At 33.0% G+C, this 20,458-nt stretch overlaps 1 protein-coding gene across 1 annotated transcript; it reads left to right on the top strand.

Moving 5' to 3' along the window:
• The first annotated feature begins 16,576 nt into the window (after positions 1-16,576).
• LOC114192477 (uncharacterized protein At2g38710) lies at positions 16,577-19,890 on the top strand. Its single transcript, XM_028082212.1, has 5 exons — positions 16,577-16,873; positions 17,548-17,667; positions 17,798-17,912; positions 19,133-19,226; positions 19,407-19,890. Exons 1-5 carry the CDS (start codon positions 16,770-16,772, stop codon positions 19,607-19,609), a joined length of 636 nt encoding a protein of 211 aa, XP_027938013.1. The 5' UTR covers positions 16,577-16,769; the 3' UTR covers positions 19,610-19,890.
• Positions 19,891-20,458: the final 568 nt, after the last annotated feature.

Raw genomic sequence — 20,458 nt, 5'->3', positions numbered from 1 at the left:
GTTTTTCTTATCATCATGAGGGTAACTTTGTGGTGTGGCTAAAGAGAAAGTTCAATGATGAAAGTTCTTGATCAAAATTATTGAATCTTGATTATTAAAATATTCCTCATGGTTTCGGTTACAACTCTCCACATTTTTTTGCGATCATTGGTATGAGTGAAGATGATGATGTGCTGCTTGGAGACATGGATGAATCAAAGTTTTGTATCGAGAAACAACACTATAAACGATCATGAATCTTATCGAGATGACATATCACATTTTTTATCTTATGATTACGTTGAGAGTTTGGAATTAGGTAGTTAAGATGTTGAAAATAAGGCTACGATGGTCTCTGTAAGCAATGGTTTCATATCACATCTTGTTTCTTCAATGTAACATGTACGTGCTCTCAAGGAAGACGTCTGTCCACATAGATTTTACATTGATTTAAACTGTGAATGGAATGGTTGAATTGTGATCGAAAAGGTTTCAGTTTTATGGTTGGTGAAGTCTTATCTTATTTTAATTTCTAAAAGTTTGAATAACATTTTTCAATTCCCTTATTTATAGGTCATTTGACGATAATAAATGTGTGAAGACCAGTATTGTAAGAAAGTGCAAAAGTATGTTTTCTTAAAATTGCATATAATTTAATAATGGTTTAAATAATGAATATGCTGCCTTGTTTATCACTCAACCCGTGAGCCAACCTAGCTCACCACAGTTCGAGTCAGGTTGGGTTGAAAAAAATTCAATTTTTTTAAAAGTGGGTTGAACTCAACCCGGCTTACTCAATCTACGGGTTAAACGAGTTCGAGCCGGGTTGAAGGTGGGTTAACCCACTTAACCCACCAACATTTTTTTAGAATTTTTTTTTTTTAAATTTTCTTTTATTTTTTTATTTTTTTAATAATTATTTACTACTTCTATTATATTTGTTCACAATTTCATATTTTTAAAAGCTATAATGTTGCTTAATTATATTCGAATAGTTTGAATGTTTAATTAATTTGGTTGTCAAGTTATATATGTTGATACTTTAATCTTTAATTATAATTTTTATAGTAAATTACTCAATTAACCGTCTTATAAACAATTTTTTCTAAATTATAAATTAGCATGAAAAAAATGTATAATTTTTTTATTTATATTTTGTTGAATAGCATGACAGAAAATTTGTAATATTACCTATGCTTTTTTAGACTATATGGATACTTTCTTAAAAATAATTCTTCATATATTGCTAGTGAACATCATCAAAACATTGTTTCTTGATTTTATTATTTGTTATGAAATAGTGATATAAGATAATTTTTTATAACCTCATCGTTTAATTTGATATACCAAAAAGTGAATTTTAATATGCCTAAATTTTTTTTATAAGAGAATGTACTTAAATATATTATAAAAGGAATCTTAATGTACCATAAATTTTAAAAGGGATTTTCTTAGACTGAAGCCGAATTTTTTAATATTTTGTCCTTAAATAATTTAGCACTTGTTTTTGATAAATACTAGTCGGTAGTAAGGTTACAATTTATAAATTTTTATTATTATAATTTAGTACAATTTAATTTTATAAAAATATAAATTAATATATATATATATATATATGAGTATTATTATATTTTAAAATTATGTTAATGAATAATTATATATATTTATTATATATGTGAATTCTTTATACTAATAAAAACAGAATTTTAACCCTTCTACTTTTTTATATGGCATGTTATAGAACCGGTGGTCTTTATCGTTTCTAAAATAAATTAAAACAAATCACTTTTAACCTATATTTAATAGTCATAATAAAATAAAATAAAATGAATAATTAATATTATTTATCAATTTAATTTCTAATTTAATAATTAATTATGTTAAAACCAATTTAGCAATATCAACTTAATTATCAATTATATTAACTTAACTATCAATTATATTGAAACTAATTTAGTAATCAAATATATAAAAATCAATTTAGAAATAAAATATATGAAAATGAATTTGATAACTATTTTATATAAAAACTAATTTAGTGATATTTTATATATAGATCAATTTGGTGACATATTATACAGAAATCAATTTAATAATTACAGTATATTCTAAAGATCAAAAGATCATTATAGTGGTCTCTAAATAATGGTAATTTGTTTGTAAATATTTTTTGATTTCTTATTTGTCTACCAAATCTTTCATATTTTATATTTATTTTTAAATTTGATTTCATAAGTTTTAAAATAAATTATCAATAATTTAAATTATTTATTACAAATTTAAAATATAAATATTCCTTTCTACTATTCCTAGTCCATCATTAATTTCAATAATTACCAACAAATCACGGATCATAATAGGAAAAAAAAAAATCTATGTATACCTTAGATTTAACTCATTCATTTAACCAATTTCAATGTCATTTATAATAAATCTTCCAATTATCTTTTAAGAAGAAGATCGCACAACTTAAAACAAAAGTTATGGTAGCTAAAAACTGCATTGTTCAACATGCTGCATATCTTAGGAGATTTTTTTCCGAGACAGCACTGTTCCGCTTTTTTTTTTTTTACGTGAATAGCATACTGTGCATTAATATTAAATGGATGACACACTTTTTATCTTAGTTGGAAATTTAGTCCTCCGGAAACCGAATTCCAACTTGTTATGTTTATTTTTTTTTTTCTAAGTCAAAATTCGGTTTCTAGATATTCAAATTCTGAACTTGGTTTTTTTTTTTAAATTAGAATTAATTTTTTAAAATTTTTGTAATAAAATAGATATAAGATTTATTTTTTATCTTTTATCTTTTGTAAAAATTTTATCTTAAAGGTTAAATATATATATTTTAGAAATAGATATAGAATTGTATTTTTAGTTATTTTAGGTATTATTTGAAAGAAAAAAAATAATAAATAATATTTTTTTGTTTTTAAATTTGTTGATTTAAAAATATATTTTATATTGTGTAGTAAGTTATTTTATGTGCAATTTAAAAATATAAAAGTCAATTTAATTTAATTTAATTTTTTTATAATTTGTGTAATATTATTTATTTTTAATAGATGTTTATAAATATCAAAATTACAGTTATCTTTTAATTTTTGATAATTTTAAAAAATTGTATATTATAAACATTGAAAATTTGTTAAAAATATTTTAAAAATGATGGAAATAACTAAAATAATTTAAAAGCATTTCATTATTGTATTTTAAATAATTTTGTTATTTGTTTTTGGCTTATGTAAAATAAGTAACAATAAAAGATAATAAGAAAAGATGTACCATTGAATTGAATCAAGTACAAGTTTATTGAACACAATTAAAAGTACAACATAAACTAAGTGGTTTGATGTGAATCATCTAAGTGCAGGGTTATTAGGACAATGATTTCTTGTGTGTCCTTCAGTTCTACAAAAGGAACACTTTTTTGATTGTCTTCCTTCCTTAATGTCCATCTCAGTCCTAATTCTACTTGATTTAGGACGACCCTTCTCAGTCCTTTTTGTGGCATGATGAGGCCAAACCTGTGGCCCTTGGTATGGTGGCCAATATTCTTCATGTCTTAACTCGCCAAATAAATTGTCATATACTTTGACGATGACATCCAACCTGTAATGTGGACTTATGTACATGCTGAAGTCGTGATGTGCATGCTTGCAAGCTGCAATAACATGTGAACATGGTAGATGTAGTTTTTGAAACTTTCCACAATCGCACCACCTTTCATCTAACCTGACTACAAATTTTCCTACCGGACGAACCTCTCTGGGATTGCAAAACATTGCACTTGGGTTACCATTTACTAAGTCACAGGTTGACACATAGGGAATGAATTCATATGTTGTTAATTAAATTACAAAAATTTTATTCCTTAACTCACCAACATATACTCCCCACTGGTAATGACGAGAGTGAAGATTGAAATAAGTTTTGTACATCCTTTCACACATGTTCAAAATGTATACCACAGGTTAACACTTATGTAGCAATGGGTAACCAAAAATACTACACACTGGTAGTGAATAAGAAATATATACACCTTTATTTTCCTTTTCCAAACAACAAATAGGGGCAAACTAGACTCATTTGAAGGAATATGAGTATGAAGATTTAACTTTATCATATGAACTCAAGGCATGAAAGTGCCACTATTGAAGTTATTGAAGAAAGAAAAAATTCATGTGCAAAACATTGCACCTGGGTTACCATTTATTAAGTCACGGGTTGGCACATAGGGAATGAATTCATATGTTGTTAATTAAATTACAAAAATTTTATTCCTTGACTCACCAACATATACTCCCAACTGATAATGAAGAGAGTGAAGATTGAAATAAGTTTTATACATCCTTTCACACATGTTCAAAATGTATACCATAGGTTAGCACTTATGTAGCCATGGGTAACCAAAAATACTGCACAGTGGTCTCACACATCATTTCACACTTTTTGCTTTTTCCCTTCCAATTTGCATTTCCACCTTTTTTTTTTTCTCTTTTTGCTTGCTTCCAAAGAAAACCAACGTGAAAATTCAAAAAATTAAAAATAAAATAGAAAATGACAATAAAACGTCAACTTGTGAGTGAAGTTCTCAATAAATGGATGTTAATATATCATTTACCTTAAACTTAATACCTACTATAAATTCTAACCATAAATTTTACATTATTTATTTTTGTGTAAAAATAAATATTTTATCAATAAAATTCTTATAAACAAATTAAAATATAAATATATAAATAAAAAATAATTCGTATTTCAAACAAATTTTTTAATTTAAAATATTTAATAAACATTAAAATATAAATAATACAACACCACATTAAACATTATATATTAAATAATTTATTTAATTATTTCTATTTTATTAACAACAAAAATAAAAATTAATTATATTTATTTTAAAAAAACTTTATCTTTCCATCATTTTAAAAATAAAAAAACCAGTACAGAATTCGGGTCCTTGGGACCGAATTCAGACTGGTATAAGAAAAAAAAATTGCAAAATTGGATTTAGAATTCGGTTGCCCGGAAATCGAATTCTAAACGTAGAATAAAACCGTGCTATGCACGTAAATATTGTGCACAGTATTGTATATGTTAAAAGAAAAATCTATCCTAGGATACCATCATCTATCCAAATTTAATACAAAATTGAGAGATGTAATTGTTAAAAAAAATTATGATAATCGTGTCACGGAACGATTATGAAAAAAATATATAATACATAAACTTTTATTCTATATTCAAAAAAAAATACATAAAAAATTCATGAGATAAAAAAATATTATTTATTAAACAATATTCCCCATCAATATAGACAAAAAAGAGTTACCTTTATTATTAGAACATATGAAAAATCAGAATACAAAGATGAGTTTGTGTCTGTCTAACTTTTTTTTTTTTTCATAAACAAAAGGAAATATATGAGAGTAAGAGATAAATATGTGTAATCAAAACATAATAAGAGAGATCATAAAAAATATTTTAATAAAATTGTTTATTCCTTATTCCTTAATTTTATATTTTATTATTTATTAACATTAATATTATAATTTATAAAAGAAATAAAAATATATAATTTAATTTTCATAAATAAAATATATATTGTATATAATTTTAAAAACATTTAAATTTTTTGGGGGGCCATGGCCCCATACGGATCAACTAAGATCCGCCAATGACAATATAGAGCTAATCATTCATGAAGGAAGTAACTGCAAGTAAGTAACTAATCGTAATTAGACTATTGGATCAAGGTCCAACCATATAAGGCCCATAAAACTCATTATAAAAGACATGTTTTACGAAACATATTATTACATTAGTATTTTGTCTCGAGAACCTATAAGCTCTGACTAACTTAAGTATCAAAGTGTCTTTTGCAAGCACCCTCCTCCATGTCCAAGAGTTGTAGATAGACTACCCTCGTAGAGAAGACTGTAGAGACCTGAAAGATAGTACGAAGAGCTTCATATGGTATATATTGTCCCTGTAAGAACAATTGTCGTCACTGTGGGGCCGATAAATATCCTGTGAAGAGAAAACTGTGATTGAAGACCTGAGAAGATTTGAAGATGGTGTCCAAAAGAAGTACCCGTGGTATAGAAGCTAGGGGAGCCAGCCATTTCGTCAACCTGACAGTCATATTGGAGGCTCAGGCCAAAATGCAACAAGAGTTTGTCGATTACAAGAAGAGGAATGCGGAGGAAATGGAAGTGCTACGGGAGGAAAACACAAGGTTGAAGAAAAGAGTTGAGATCACCAAAGGAAAACGAGTGAACAAATCTGGGCATGCAGGCCCAAGAGCCATGATCAACGATACCAAAGAGGAAAGTGAATATAATCACACCCAATCCACCAAAAGGGTAACCAACAACTCCATTGCTACCCACAACAATCGTCGCCACCCTTTCTTCAATGGGATCACGAAAACCCCCCTCCCAAAGCAATGGAAGGCACCCACAATAAGCTATGATGGCACGACCAACCTTGACAAATATTTGTTCGTGTACACAAACCATATCAACCTATATTCCACCAACGACGTCATTTTATTCAAGGCTTTCTCGTTAACCTTGCAGGGACTAACCTTAGACTAGTTTGCCAACCTGCCCCTTCTCTATAAATTACTTCGATACATTAATGACTTCCTTCACCATGTATCTTAAGACAATTCGTTGGCACGATGTCATTTCCATCTCCCTACTCAACATAAAATAGGAAGAGGGAGAATCTTTAAAGGCTTACATCGATCGCTTTAGGACCGCAACACTTAAGGTGAAAGACCTAGACTCTATGAGAATCCTGCATGACATGGTTAACAGTTTGCAGATAGGCCCATTCGTAGATGAGATGTGCATAAACCCTCCAACATGAATGAATTAAGGCAACGCGTCGCCAAGTTTATGAGGGTGGAGGACATGAGGAAGTATAAGGCGTAAGCCAAAATTGTAGTCATCGTAGTGGAGAAGGTGGAGATCAATAGGTTGCCACAACAAGCCTCTAAGGGTACGTGACAAGTCCAAGCACAACCAAGGGAAAGAAAGCAAATCAGATACACTAGATACGCTCCTCTCAATGCGCCCAGATCACAAATTTTAGAGGAAGCATTGCAACCAGATCGCATCCCACCCCCAAGGAAATTCCAGGGCCTGCCAGATGCAAATATGAATAAATATTTTTGATACCATCGTAATAACAAGCACACCATAGACAAATACATAACCTTTAAGGACAAAGTAGAGGAACTTATCAGGGTTGGCCATCTCAGGCGTTTAATAAAAAGAGAGAATGAAGGATCAACAAGAAATGAAAGGATAAAATTTTGTAAGGATGATGATAGGAGCGACGAGAGACGACCAATTTGGCAAGCTAATAAAAGATAAGAGCAGCGGGTCAGGGTACACCAATGTTAGAACGAGGGAAGGCGAGACCGACACGACGAACGACCTCCGCTAAAGGGAGTCATTAACACCATTTCAGAGGGATTTGCTAAGGGCGACTCATAATTCGCAGAAAAGAGAAAGCACCTCTACACGGTACAATCAGTGCACGACGTGTCCAGGGATTACAGGAAAATGATGCCCCCTATAACCTTTACGAATTCGGATTTCCAGGGAGTGGACCTTGAGCAAGACGACCATATGGTCATCACGATAGAAATGGAAAACTTTACAGTAAAGAAGATCCCGATTGACCGAGGAAGCTTCGTAGACATACATTATCGAAAGACGTATAAGAAGCTCCAACTATGGAGGATGCCATGATTCCTTACGATGAACCTGTGTCGCAACCAGAATCGTGACGGGACGGCGAACCAAAAAAAGAAAACAAATTTTAAAAAGAGATTTGGAGTCGCCACCATAATTATTCTGAAAAACTATGAGAAACCATAAAGATAAGACAAGTCTGCGAAAAACTAGATTTTGGATCCGGAAGTCGGTTACACATAGGGAAGATGTTAGCACCCTACAACGCTCGTTCGAGGGCGGTACCTTTAATTAATTATGCAAAGTTGATGTGATTTTTAAAATTTTAATTTTTTCCCTAAAAATAATAAGACAAAAATGCTAAAAGAAACATAATATTTTTTAAAATTTTTTGGGCCTGACAAGGATTGACCTTGGTCCTACGTATTCTCATTCAAAATGAGAAATCAGGGTTACGTAGTTCTTTAAAAGATATTTGGAAAACTATTTAAGAAAATGATTTGATTTTTTGGAGGTGAACCTGACAAAGACTGACCTTGCTCCTACCTATCTCACAGTGGAGAATCAAATATCACGTAGTTCTTAAAAGATATTTGTTGGAAAATGTTGATATTTTGTATTTTGAAATTTTTTGTATTTTTTTGTTTTTAGATTATTTGAAAAATGGTGTCACACGACGCGAACGGCTGGACAAACACCAAAAGAAAATAAAATATTTTTAGTATTTTTAGAAAATAAGTGTCACACAGTGCGAGCGACCAGACAGACATAATAAAGAGAAGGGAAACTTTTTTTTTTGAATTTTTTTCTATATTTGTAATTTTTATAATTTTCAAATATATTTATTTATTTTTAAATAATAATAAAATAAACAAATAAATAAAAGGATGAAATTATATTAAGGAGAATAAAAGTGGAATACAAAAATATGATGGTGCATGAATAACGTGGGAGGTGCATGAAGTAAAATATAAAACAAGCCCAAAAGTGACAATAAAACATGCAGGGGGAGTGGAGTCAGTAAACATGATGGTGCGAGAAGTAGCCGGGGAAGAGCAATGGTGTTTGTAAGCAATAAAGCCCAAAACAAGACGTGTGGTGTATGTATAGCCACTTTTGAGGGTTGCAGCAAAAAATATAAAACAAGCTCAACAACATGTGCATAGCCACTTTTTCAATTAATCCATTCATCTCTGGTCAGTCACCATGCACAGTTTCCTTTTTTGCATTAGTTCAGCCAATGTACGAGGTAGGGCACCAAATGAGGAAATGACTAATCTACCATGTGCAGAAAATTGAATGCTCCACACCTTTTTTTTGTTTCTTTACTTTTTTTTCCAAATAAATAAATATGAAAAAAATTGAAAACAAAGAAAAAAAGAAAGATAAAGAGACATAATAAAATCAAAGTAAAATAAGATAATAATAATGATAATAATAATAAAAATAAGGTAATAAATAAAAAAAATAATTCGGACGAAATTGGGTGTTGACAACCTATTTATGGCTTCTCATGAGAAAGAGTAGCCAATAGAGAATACATTAATTTGCATACAACATTTGGAGAAAGAGGCCTGACCAAGACCATCCTCGTCCGTTATTTAGTTATCGATGCTCATACATCGTACAACGTATTGCTTGGGAGACCTTCGTTGAACTTGTTAGGAATAGTGGTATCTATCCTGCACCTCGCCATGAAATTTCCCTCTGCGTCAAAAGATATAATAACGATGCACAAAGATAAGAAAATGACCAGGGAATGCCACATTACAAGCTTGAAACTACCAATTCCTCGCTGACAACGAATAACGTCGAAAGAACCCAAGTAAATGATGTTATGATAGAAGAAGAGGACTTTGATCCCAAGGTGAACAACAACGCACATCTAAACCAGTGGGGGAAACAAGGGCTTTAACCTTCCCTCGACGAAGCAACAAAGAAGGTGATTGACCAAGCTTGAAAATAGGGTCCACCCTCGACGAAGCAACAAAGAAGGTGATTGACCAAACTTTAGTTAAATAATCTATAAAACAACTTTCAAGTGGTGAAGGTTGTTAGTCCATGTTGAGCTGTAAACTAGTATGTCATCGAAAAATACAAGTACAAATTTTTGCAAAACAGATTTAAAAATCTCATTTATTAAACTTTGATAAGATGAGTTTATGGAAATTTTATCGTGGTGTCCTGTGAAAGATGTCACTCGGTGCAAGACAGTTTCAAAAGACTGGAATCGACTTATAACTAATTTTGTATTTGTGCAACTACACCTTCAAAGGTATTCAATAAACACTCACATTTTATTGACCTTTGATGCTGAAATAACACATAGTTATGTTGTAATTTGTCCTGTCCAAAATATATTTGATAACCCGTCTTCAACTCTTAATCGTTTGTATCAAGAATATAACCCAATGGAGCACGATTATCGGGTCTTAGGTGTTTGCAATGGCTTGGTATGCATACAACAAGTGCGTGGTTGTTTTGGAAAAAAAAGAGAACTTATAGAATACAACTTTCATATTTACAATCCAGCCATTCAAGTCATCTTTGAAGACAATCCCCCACATGTTCGTCTTCATTGGGAGGCAAATTATATTTGTCCATATATGTTTGGTTTTGCTACAAGGAAAAGGAGTGTACCTACCAAATTGTGTCTTTGGAAACTCACACAAATGACTATAAGAAACAACATATAAGAGTTTGTAGTTTAGGGGGCGCTTGGACAACTGTGTTAACATATGAGGCTATTTCCGCTGTTTTTTCCTTATGGTATACGTGTGAGTAGTACTTTATGTTTGTTGGCATGTCCCATATTCTTTCGTGGTGATCCAAGAACAATCTTTAAAGTGAAGGAGTTAAGGATATTCTCTTATGATCTCAAGAAAAAGACATGTAGGTATTTGTTTATGCCTGATGGCGCCTCAGAAGTGGAACATACTTATTGTCGCTTTGAAGGGTTGAAAGGTTGTTTGGGTTTTTCTTATTATCATGAGGGTAACTTTGTGGTGTGGCTAAAGAAAAAGTTCAATGATGAAAGTTCTTGATAAAGATTATTGAATCTTGATTATCATAATGGTTCTGATGGTTTTGGTTACAACTCTTCACATTTCTTTGCGATCATTTGTATGAGTGAAGACGATGATGTGTTGCTTAAAGACATGGATGAATCAAAGTTTATTCGATATAACATTAGAAACAACACTATAAAGGATCGTGAATCTTATCGAGATGACATATCACATCTTTTATCTTATGATTACGTTGAGAGTTTGGAATTAGGTAGTTAAAATTTTAGTTCCTCAGAATGGCTATGAAAATGAGTTTTTTTTTTTTTCATTTTGAAAACACGTTCCACTTCTTTATTTCTTCCATCATCGATTGCCAACTCCTGCACGTCTCCGTGATTTTCAAGCCCATTGACTTGGTTTTGGATAATAATAAAGGACTAACTTAGCCTTCGGTGTCGCCTCTATTGAAGTATTTTTTACGGTGATGGTGACTGTTATGGTGGCATAACGGTAGCAAAAAAAGGCAATATATGGTCTCGATTCTCTGCATAATCGAAGCAGAAAGAGATAATATATGTCCTTGATTCTCTGCAGAACCGAGGCAGAAAGGAGTTTCTTGCCTCGAGTAACACCCGAGGCCAAAAGCTTATCCTTTTTTGCCTCGAATTTATATGTCCCGGTTCTGGAACCAGGAAAAAATAGTAAAAATAACCACGGTCAAATACCCTTTTTGCACTGGTGTGAAAAAAACTTATAATATACCGTTTTCAAATTCACAATTTAGACATTAATGTCATTTCTAAAGACAATTTCCACATGTTCGTCTTTGTTACAGAGAGAATTATAGCTGTTAGTATATGTTTTGTTTTGGGTACAAGGAAAAGAATTGTACTTACCAAGTTGTGTCTTTGGAAACTCACACGAATGGTTCTCAGAAATAACATATAAGAGTTTATTGTTTATGGAACACTTAGAGAACTATTTTAACATGTAATGTTGTTCCCACCATTTTTCCTAATGGTATATGTGTGAGTAGTACTTTAAGTTGGTTAACATATCCCAAATTTTATCATGATGATTCAAGAAGAAGCTTCAAAATGAATGAGTTAGAGATATTTTCGTATGATCTACAGAACAAGACCTGTAGATATTTCTCTATGCTTGATGACATTTTAGAAGTGAAGCCTATTTTGTATGTCATTGAGGGTTTGAAAGGTTATTTGTGTCTTTTTCACAATCACAATAGTAATTTTTTGGTGTGGCTAAAGATCAGAATGGGTTTGAAAGGTTGTTTGTGTCTTAATCAAAATTATTGAATCTTGATTATCAGAATGATCCTCATGGTCTCTGTTACAACTCTCCATATATCTTGGAGATTATTAGTATTAGTGAAGATGATGATGTTTTGTTGCTTGCAAACATAGATACATCAGAGGTTATTCGATACAACATTACAAACCATACTATAGAAGATCGTGAATCTTACCAAGATGACAATTCGCTTCTTTCCTCCTATGATTATGTTGAGAGCTTGGAATTAGGTAGTTTTAACTGATGTTGAAAATAAGGCTATGATGACTGGTCGAAGAAAACATTATATTTCTTCAATGTAACACTGTATATCATCTTAAGAAAGGCGTTTGTTCAAACACACATGTTTTTACCAGATTCAAACTGTGGAAGCAATGGTTGAAGAAAAACATTTTTGGGCGAGGACACGCTTCATCTACTATCTTACCTCTTTCTTGACATTAGTACCTACCCTAGTGACCTAGGAGGGTCTTGAGCCTAGGGGAACTTCTTGCATAAGCTCATTGAAAGATGGTCGATTGTCGTCCTAAAGTTCGACATTGGGGTCGAACTCTATACTAAGTTGTTATGTCCCCATGTCAGGGGTTTCCACTTGGTGGATGTGTTCACGCACCTAGCCTTTAAGCGATGTTTGTGGGGGATCTGTGAAAGTCGTCGTTAGCGGTGTTGTCGAGTTGGGTGGTGCATACAGGCCTCATTCATGTCTATCTTAACAATTATGATCGAGGAATGGTCTTCAAATGGGAACTTCATGGCCTTGTACGGGATAAATACCATTACTTCGAGCTGGTTGAAATTTTTCTTCCGATCAAGATGTTGTAAGAGGTATCTACCTTAACTGCGAGATACATGACCTTTATGATACAATACACTTTTGTGGCATTAAATGTTGTTGGAAGGTCGATGTAGCCCCTAGTGTGAACTCTAACTCCGACAAACCAGAGGAGGAGGGGCTTTAAGTGAGGTTGGACGAGCTTGACATCAACTTGAAGTTTTTGAAAGCGTACCAAAACATACTGTTAGCAGAGTTCCCCTGGTCTATCAGTATCTTGTGAACTCGCCAGTTGACGATTTTTGGTGTGATGACAACTAAGTCGTCCTGATTGGATCACTGGTATTGAAATCGTCATAAAAAAATGTGACAGGTGGCACGCCTCGAGATGAGAACCTCTAGGCAGCCCTGGAGCTTTCAACTCCGGTGAAACCTCTCGTTATTATGTGGATGATTTTTTCTGGTTTCAATAGCGGGGTTCAACTGTATGATTTGCTACGTACCACCTATTATGCACTTTGTTGAGGTTGGACATCATGTCACTCACTTACTAGTGTTTGTACAACCATGTTAGGCTGTTCCACTAGTCCTCGACCTCGACCTTGGTATCCTTGGCATCCCTTACCTCGACCCTGGCCTCCTCTGCCTTGTCCCCGACTTTAGCTACTCCATTGTTGTGCAAAGCGAGTTAAGGCCTTGAAACGGACTAGATCTTCTATAAGGTCTTTCAAATATCTGCATTAGTTAGTGGTGTGGCCTATAGCTTGATGATACACACATACCTTGTCCAGGTTGGCGTGACGAGGGGGTGGGCGAGGCTCGGGAAGTTGGATGAGCTCCAGGTTGCATGTCTCTCTCAAGACGGTATCCTGGTTGACGTTGAGGAAGGTGCACCTTGGATAATGTGATGTGGCTATTTGCCTTGGGGGTGTAGAACCTTTCATGTCTTTAACGTTTGCGGCTGAGGTTGAAACCCTTCTAGCTCGTTCGATTTTCCTCAATGGCCATGTATCAAGTTACACGCTCTCGAACCTCATCCATGCTCGTTAGCTTGTCCGTGAAGAGGGAATTTGAGAAAAAACCCGCAAAGTAAAGCGTGCATGACCAGAAAAGTGGTGAGGTCATGTATAGATGTAGTGGCTGTCGTGAATTGCTCCATGAAATGGCAGAGAGTCTCTACATCCCCTTGCTCTACATATTTGAAGGCGGTAGAGGTACTAGGCACAACTTTACGATCAATGAACCTTGCTTTAAACATGTTGCTTGGAGTGCTAAAATAATTGGCTAAGCTTGGAGGCAGCGAGTAGTACAAATCTAGGGAAGAGCCATGCAAGGTAGTGGGAAATAACCTACAAAAAACTCGGTCATGTTGAGTATGGATACTAACCTATATATGATACACCTAGAGATGTGTCGTTGGGTCAAAGGTTCCTTCATATTTGTGAATATTGAAGGTGATTCCTTTAGGGATTTTGGCTCGAGCTACCCTAGTTGTGAATGGATGGAAACCATTGGTAATTGGAGAGTAGGCTTGCTTAAATGAAGCTCGTCGTCAATCTCGTCGTTGTCCCTGCCATGAATGCGCTTTGTAGTGACGGGATTCAACCGAATTTCAACATCTTTAGCGTCGCTCCTCTAGGCTTCTCCGAGAGTGGCGAGCGCGACGCGAGCTTCTCCTGTCCCCCGAATGAGGGGACCAGGTTCAATCCCCTCTACCTCTCCTTGTTGGAGAGTGACCCAATGCATGTTGATGGTTACTTCGTGGTGGGGGGCTACACTCATCCCCCTCATTGTCCCTATTTCTATGGGGACTAGGGGCTGGATACGGGGTGGGACATTATGTTGGGACTGGCAAGTGGACTTGGTGTTGTTTGACGAGTGCCAAGACTCCACCATGGGTGATGGGGCCCTTAGAAGAGGTCGGGACCCTCGGTTTTAAAAGTTGGCGAGCTTTTGGTTGATGGTTTGCAGCTCAGCCTGATGATGCTCCTGCAAGGAGTGGAATGCCTCCTCGTGACACTGTCCCTATTGCACACTCGAGGCTATAGAGCTTGGATATGGCTATAGAGGGTGGCTTGTAGGTTGGACTTCATCTCGTGGGAGGGTTGTGCCTGGCTGTGGGTGGTTACCATGAAGGGCCTAGGTCGAGGAAAACCTTCACTGAGGTCCCATGGTGGGCGCTAAATGTTCTTACACAGATCCTGAGGTGGACGATCCTAGGATCTTCGAGTGTCACACATGATGATTCCAATAAGGAAGAATCCACTTGCAGAAAACTCTGTGACACTCAAGTCTTGGGGATCATTGTATGCAAGTAAAGCTATGCATTTTTTCAAGATGCCTTATGTATTAAAATAATGCCTATATAAATAAGGATTACTTGTTAATCTTGTAATTAAGTTCTAATGATTACAATAATAATGACTTCCTTTGTAATTAAGACATGTCTAAACTTTCATATTACTTATTAATTCAAGATCTTAACTAATAAGAAAAAGTCTTAATAGCTACTTAATTATAACCATTTTTTAATTAGACTGGACATGTAAATAAATAAATAAATAAAAATGTTTTTGTCGTCATATGTAACACTAAAATTAAATCAATAATATTTTAAACTTTTCTCTCTCTCTTTCTCTTTTTCTTTTTCTCTCTCCTTTTTTTTTCTCTTTTCTTACTACCTCTCTCTATTCAACTTTTTACACCTATTTATACTATTTTCTATTTCTTATTTATTTTAACAGTAGGTAATTATTACTTTATGATTTTTTTTTATTTATGTTTATGTCTTCGTATGCTATCCATTATCTCATTTTGTTTTCTTAATTTTTTGTCATCTTAAGAAAATAAAAAAATATTCAAATATTTTAGATAATAAAAAAATGTTATCTTAATTTAATGCATTATGTTTAGAAAATATTGCATTATAACTTTAGAGATTTACACCAAAGTTATGATATTATCTGTCGAATCAAACACATGCCACTATCTTATTACTTTTAATGTGCTTTAAAGTAATGTTGTTAGAGTTTGCGTGACTTTTTACTAGCATTCTCTACTAGAAATATGATGAAGTGGTTAAAACACACGTTTCTAACTATAATTTTTTTTTTTATCACTAGCGATGCCAAACGGAGCTTTTAGACATTCATGGTTAGTACTGTGTCAAGATCAACATAGTTAATAATATGTCACAAAGATATGTATACATGGGTTGCATCTCTTCTACTTGACTTAGGTTGTCTAATCTACAATTGAACAAGATTCATTTTCGTGGATATCAAATTTTAATAAGTTGTGCTTACTTATTCATACATTTTTGTTTATAAGTTTTCTTTTGAAAATAAGATGTTGTTTTTCATGGATAGGATGTGAGAAATAGTTCTTTGTCTATTCTTTGTAAAAGTCTTATCTTTTTTACCATATCTTGTTTCTAAACAAGTTTCTTCATATTGTCTTTGATGAGACTTTTATGTGAATTTTTATGAAACATTTTGTCATTAAGACTTCAAATTATTTTCAAATTATTTTTCACACTAATCAAATTATGATATAAACCAAAACATAATATCATTTATTATTAAATATTTCAAAAACTCTGCGTTTAAATATACAATGTAATATATGCTTAACATAGTATATATAAGAAACCGACATTATTAAGCTTAAAAGTGTTGAAAATTGGCCAAACTTGTCAACCTTATCGTTTACACCTCTTGATAAAATGGAATAAAAAAAGAAAGAAAAATAAATTGAATAATTTAACCACAAAAGTTAGAGAGGTTGAATATTTTTTTCATTAATTTATTTAAAGTGCTGGTTGCTTGCAAGCAAGAAGCTGGGAGAGAGAAAAAGGAAAACCTTCTTTCCTTCTCTCTGTTAAGTTTATTTCATCCAAACCTAAAATCCCCGACAACCACCGATTATTGATTTCAATTACACAATAACGAATCAAGAAGACCCTTTTCGGAGAAATACACAAAAATGGTGTCGGCGAACCAGGAAATGGTTGTTTACTGCTTCGACACCCTCGTCGCTCACTACAACAACCAGGAAGCTCCTCCTCCGGCCTTCGATCAGGCTCAGCAGTAATTCCTCTCTCGTTTTTTTTTTTTTTTTTTATAAATTTTTATAAATTTTTTTTCTTTATTGGCATAATATGTATTTTTCTTTGTAAATGGGAAGAAAATCGTTGTGGTTTTTTGACGAGTTACTGTTTAAATTTTGTGATGTTTAAAAGTTTCTTAATTTTTGCTCGTTCTACCATGGGAATATGCTCAAATAAGGTCATAAGTTTCTTAGTCACTTCCCAGAGAAGAAAAAGGTGAAATAAATTGAGCTTTGTTCTAAGTTAAAAATCAATCCACGCACCTCTTTGAGGAGTTAGATAAGATAACTGCTGTAAAGTTTAAGTGCATGGGTTGATTTTAACTTCTGGGAGGTTTTTTTCTCTCTTGTTTATAGAGGAGTTGATCCAAACAGAACTTAATTACAAATGGAGGAACAAATATTTCGTCTTTGGTTTAGAGAAAGAAAATATTTGTTTTCTGTTTAGTTAAGTCAGAATTTATAGCTGAGCTGTGGTATGGAGAAGAATATTTTACAAGACGTATTCGTTAAGAAATTTATTTGCCTTGTAAGGGATTAATCTATGATTTCTGATTGGGGATGTCCTTTTTTGCCAAACAAAATTCTACTTGTGAGTTAACAACATGACATGATATGGTGTCCTTGTTTGAAGCAACTGTGTTTTTGTTTTTAGCCCATTGTTTGTTACATGGAAGAAAGTGGTGAATGGAGGAGATCCTCGACTTCGAGGATGCATTGGAACTCTGGAAGCACGCAGCTTGATCAATGGAATCAAAGATTATGCACTGACCAGGTTTGTTGATGTTATAGGTATCTCATGTTGTGTTGACATTTATTTGAACTAACTACGTTGCTCCTCGTACTTGCATCATTAATATAGTACTTATGTGTTTGTGTTCTGTGCTTGCATAATCATCTTGCAGTGCCCTCAGGGACAGAAGGTTTCCACCCATACAGGCTAACGAGCTGCCGTTTTTGGAGTGTACAGTGTCTATTCTTACTGACTATGAAACTGCTAACAATTATCTAGATTGGGAGGTATGTGCTGATTTGCTTGTTTCGCTTTCTGGTCTATTTTACCCTTTGTCTTTATTTTGCCCCAATTTCTTTGAGCTTTTAAAACTTGCCCCCTATGTGATTTCTGCTATTTGCATATAATCCTATGTTATTCTTGTTCATCTTTGTTCTTCCTCTTTCTCTATTTTCTCATGTGATTCTTGGATAATCGGACGTCTAACATAACTCTTTCTTTGTGTTTATGAACTATGTATTTGGATTACAAATCTGGATCTGTAAAATTTGTAAATAAGTTTTGCCTTCTGTTAGAAGTTTGTGTAAATATTTATGGGTTGTAGTTATTCCCTGGTCAGGTTGCCTTGGTTATTGTAACCAAATAACTATTTTCCCTTGGCTTTGATGTTTCTTTTGGAAGCTTTTTGCATTTTCAGTAGTTGACATAATCTGATTAAATGCTAGCATCATCCTTGTCCACAATAAATTTGGAAGAGAAAATTGGTCTTGAATCATGTATTAATCTTCTAATTTATCTTCAGTGATTCGTTTTGTAAGGAGAACATTTGAGACTTTAAGAGAAAAGTGAATTAAGTAGAAAATAGTTTTATTAAGAAAGGATAGAGGAAGACTGAAGTTTACTTTGGAAGAAACTAAAAGTGACCTTGATTGAAAAAATGGATTCTGGAACATTTGATGAGGCCTAGTTTTATTTTATTTTTTTTTTTATTAGCAATAAAAAAATATGAATAAATTGGGACAATAGGGTTGTCCCAACAAAAAGGTTGAAAGTGAGAACAATAAAATGGACTTCTGGAACATTTGATGGGGCCTAGTAATGTTGTGATAGAAACAAGTGATCCAGAGGTTACAGATTCAAATTTTGGAATCAGCCAGCCTCCCTAAGACTCAAGCATTAGGTCTGATCCTTCCCTTTGAACAGAAGGAGCTCTATGGAACCTAGCTGCCCTAATAGTGTCATGCAATGTTTTTTTGCAAGCAATAGACTTCTGATTTTGATGATTTGATAGGAGTTGCTGTTGGAATGTTCAAGAAGGTTTTATCACTTGCTGAGAAGGTTTCCTCTGCCGACCTGTCGTTTCTTATAAATTTGTTGTTTGCAAATGTTTTGGTACAATCTATGAAAGGAAACAGTATGTGTGTTTGTTAGATAATGCACAATTTTCAGTGATATAAAATATTTATTCTATGACACTTTTAGACTGTGTGTGTTTGTTTATTTGCAGATAGAAAAGCATGGTATAATTATTGAATTTTCTGATCCTGTGTATAGCACAAGGCGTAGTGCCACATACCTACCTGAAGTGGCTGCCAATGAAGGTAACTTATGTTCTCTATTGAATATTCTTTTTACATTTTGGAAATGATATCTGAGATATACCAAATTGAGATGCCACAGATAAATTTACATCATCTTTTGAAAATTCCTTGAATTTGTTCCATCCATGGTGGAAATGAAAAGATGCATTATTCCTTGTTTTTCTTTGCTTGGGGTTTCAGGTTGGACAAAAACAGAGGCCATTGATTCTTTGATACGTAAATCAGGGTACAATGGTCCTATAACCGATGAACTTAGGATGCAATTACAGCTAACAAGATACCAAAGCACCTTGTTTACCATGCATTATAGTGAATACGTCTCCTATGTGAAGGAGAGAAGAGGTGAAGCTCCTATTCTTGCAGCTAAATCACCTCACTACTAAATTCTGCAGCCAAACTTTCTAAAGGCTGCATAATATATTTGCTGAAAAAGAATTCTATTTACAATAGAATTAAAAAATAAACAAGACAAAAAAACCCACTTGCCTAGGGTTGGAACCAATGTTTGTCTAACCCTAACTACTGAAGTGATTGGTGTAACTTTTCTATACTCTTCAAATTTGTGTGATTTTGAACTTATTTCATGTGACTTATTTCAGCAGTTTATGAAACTTCTGTATGCTTGAAATGTTGTCCATCAATCTTATTCATTACAGGAATTTCATTTTCTCCTATGTTCACAAATATATCAATATATTTACAATGTTGAAAAATAAAAAAGTACTTTATTTTACGTCAATATATAAACAAAATTAATGTATTATTATCTCAGCACCTCTCAGGATTAGTAAAGTTTCTTGAGTTTTTCGTAGATCTCTGTTACTTTGGAAAGTAATGTACTATATCTTTGCCTTTCAAAAACAACTGAAACTAATTTTATAAAATGATAAAATGTGAGTAATTATTTTCACATAAATATCAAAATTAGTTATGGCTAATATATTTTTCTATAAATTCTAAAATCCGCATCACATATATTAAATCATAACTATATAACAAGTGAATTTCACAATATTAAGCATATATAGCAGTTCTATATATTCGATTTAATCATTATGTGTAATTACTATAAACTTTTTATGCAATCACAAAAAAAATTAACTAAGTTGTAGATTATATATATATATATATATATATATATATATATATATATATCATTATCTTAAGATGTCCCAACGTTTGGACAAGTGGAGTAAACATATAAAGCAATCCAAATGAAAGATAAATGTAGA

Source organism: Vigna unguiculata, chromosome 7 (assembly GCF_004118075.2).
Source record: "Vigna unguiculata cultivar IT97K-499-35 chromosome 7, ASM411807v1, whole genome shotgun sequence".
In the NCBI taxonomy this organism is placed as follows: domain Eukaryota; kingdom Viridiplantae; phylum Streptophyta; class Magnoliopsida; order Fabales; family Fabaceae; genus Vigna; species Vigna unguiculata.
The sequence above is the reverse complement of the archived record's forward strand: the minus strand, read 5'-3'. Positions and strand labels throughout refer to the sequence as shown.

Coding starts and splice junctions, on each gene's coding strand:
- LOC114192477 (XM_028082212.1), top strand. CDS start 16,770: ATGGTGTCGGCGAACCAGGAAATGGTTGTTTACTGCTTCGACACCCTC. Junction 17,668..17,797: donor AAAGATTATGCACTGACCAG/GTTTGTTGATGT, acceptor ATCATCTTGCAG/TGCCCTCAGGGACAGAAGGT. Junction 17,913..19,132: donor ACAATTATCTAGATTGGGAG/GTATGTGCTGAT, acceptor GTTTATTTGCAG/ATAGAAAAGCATGGTATAAT.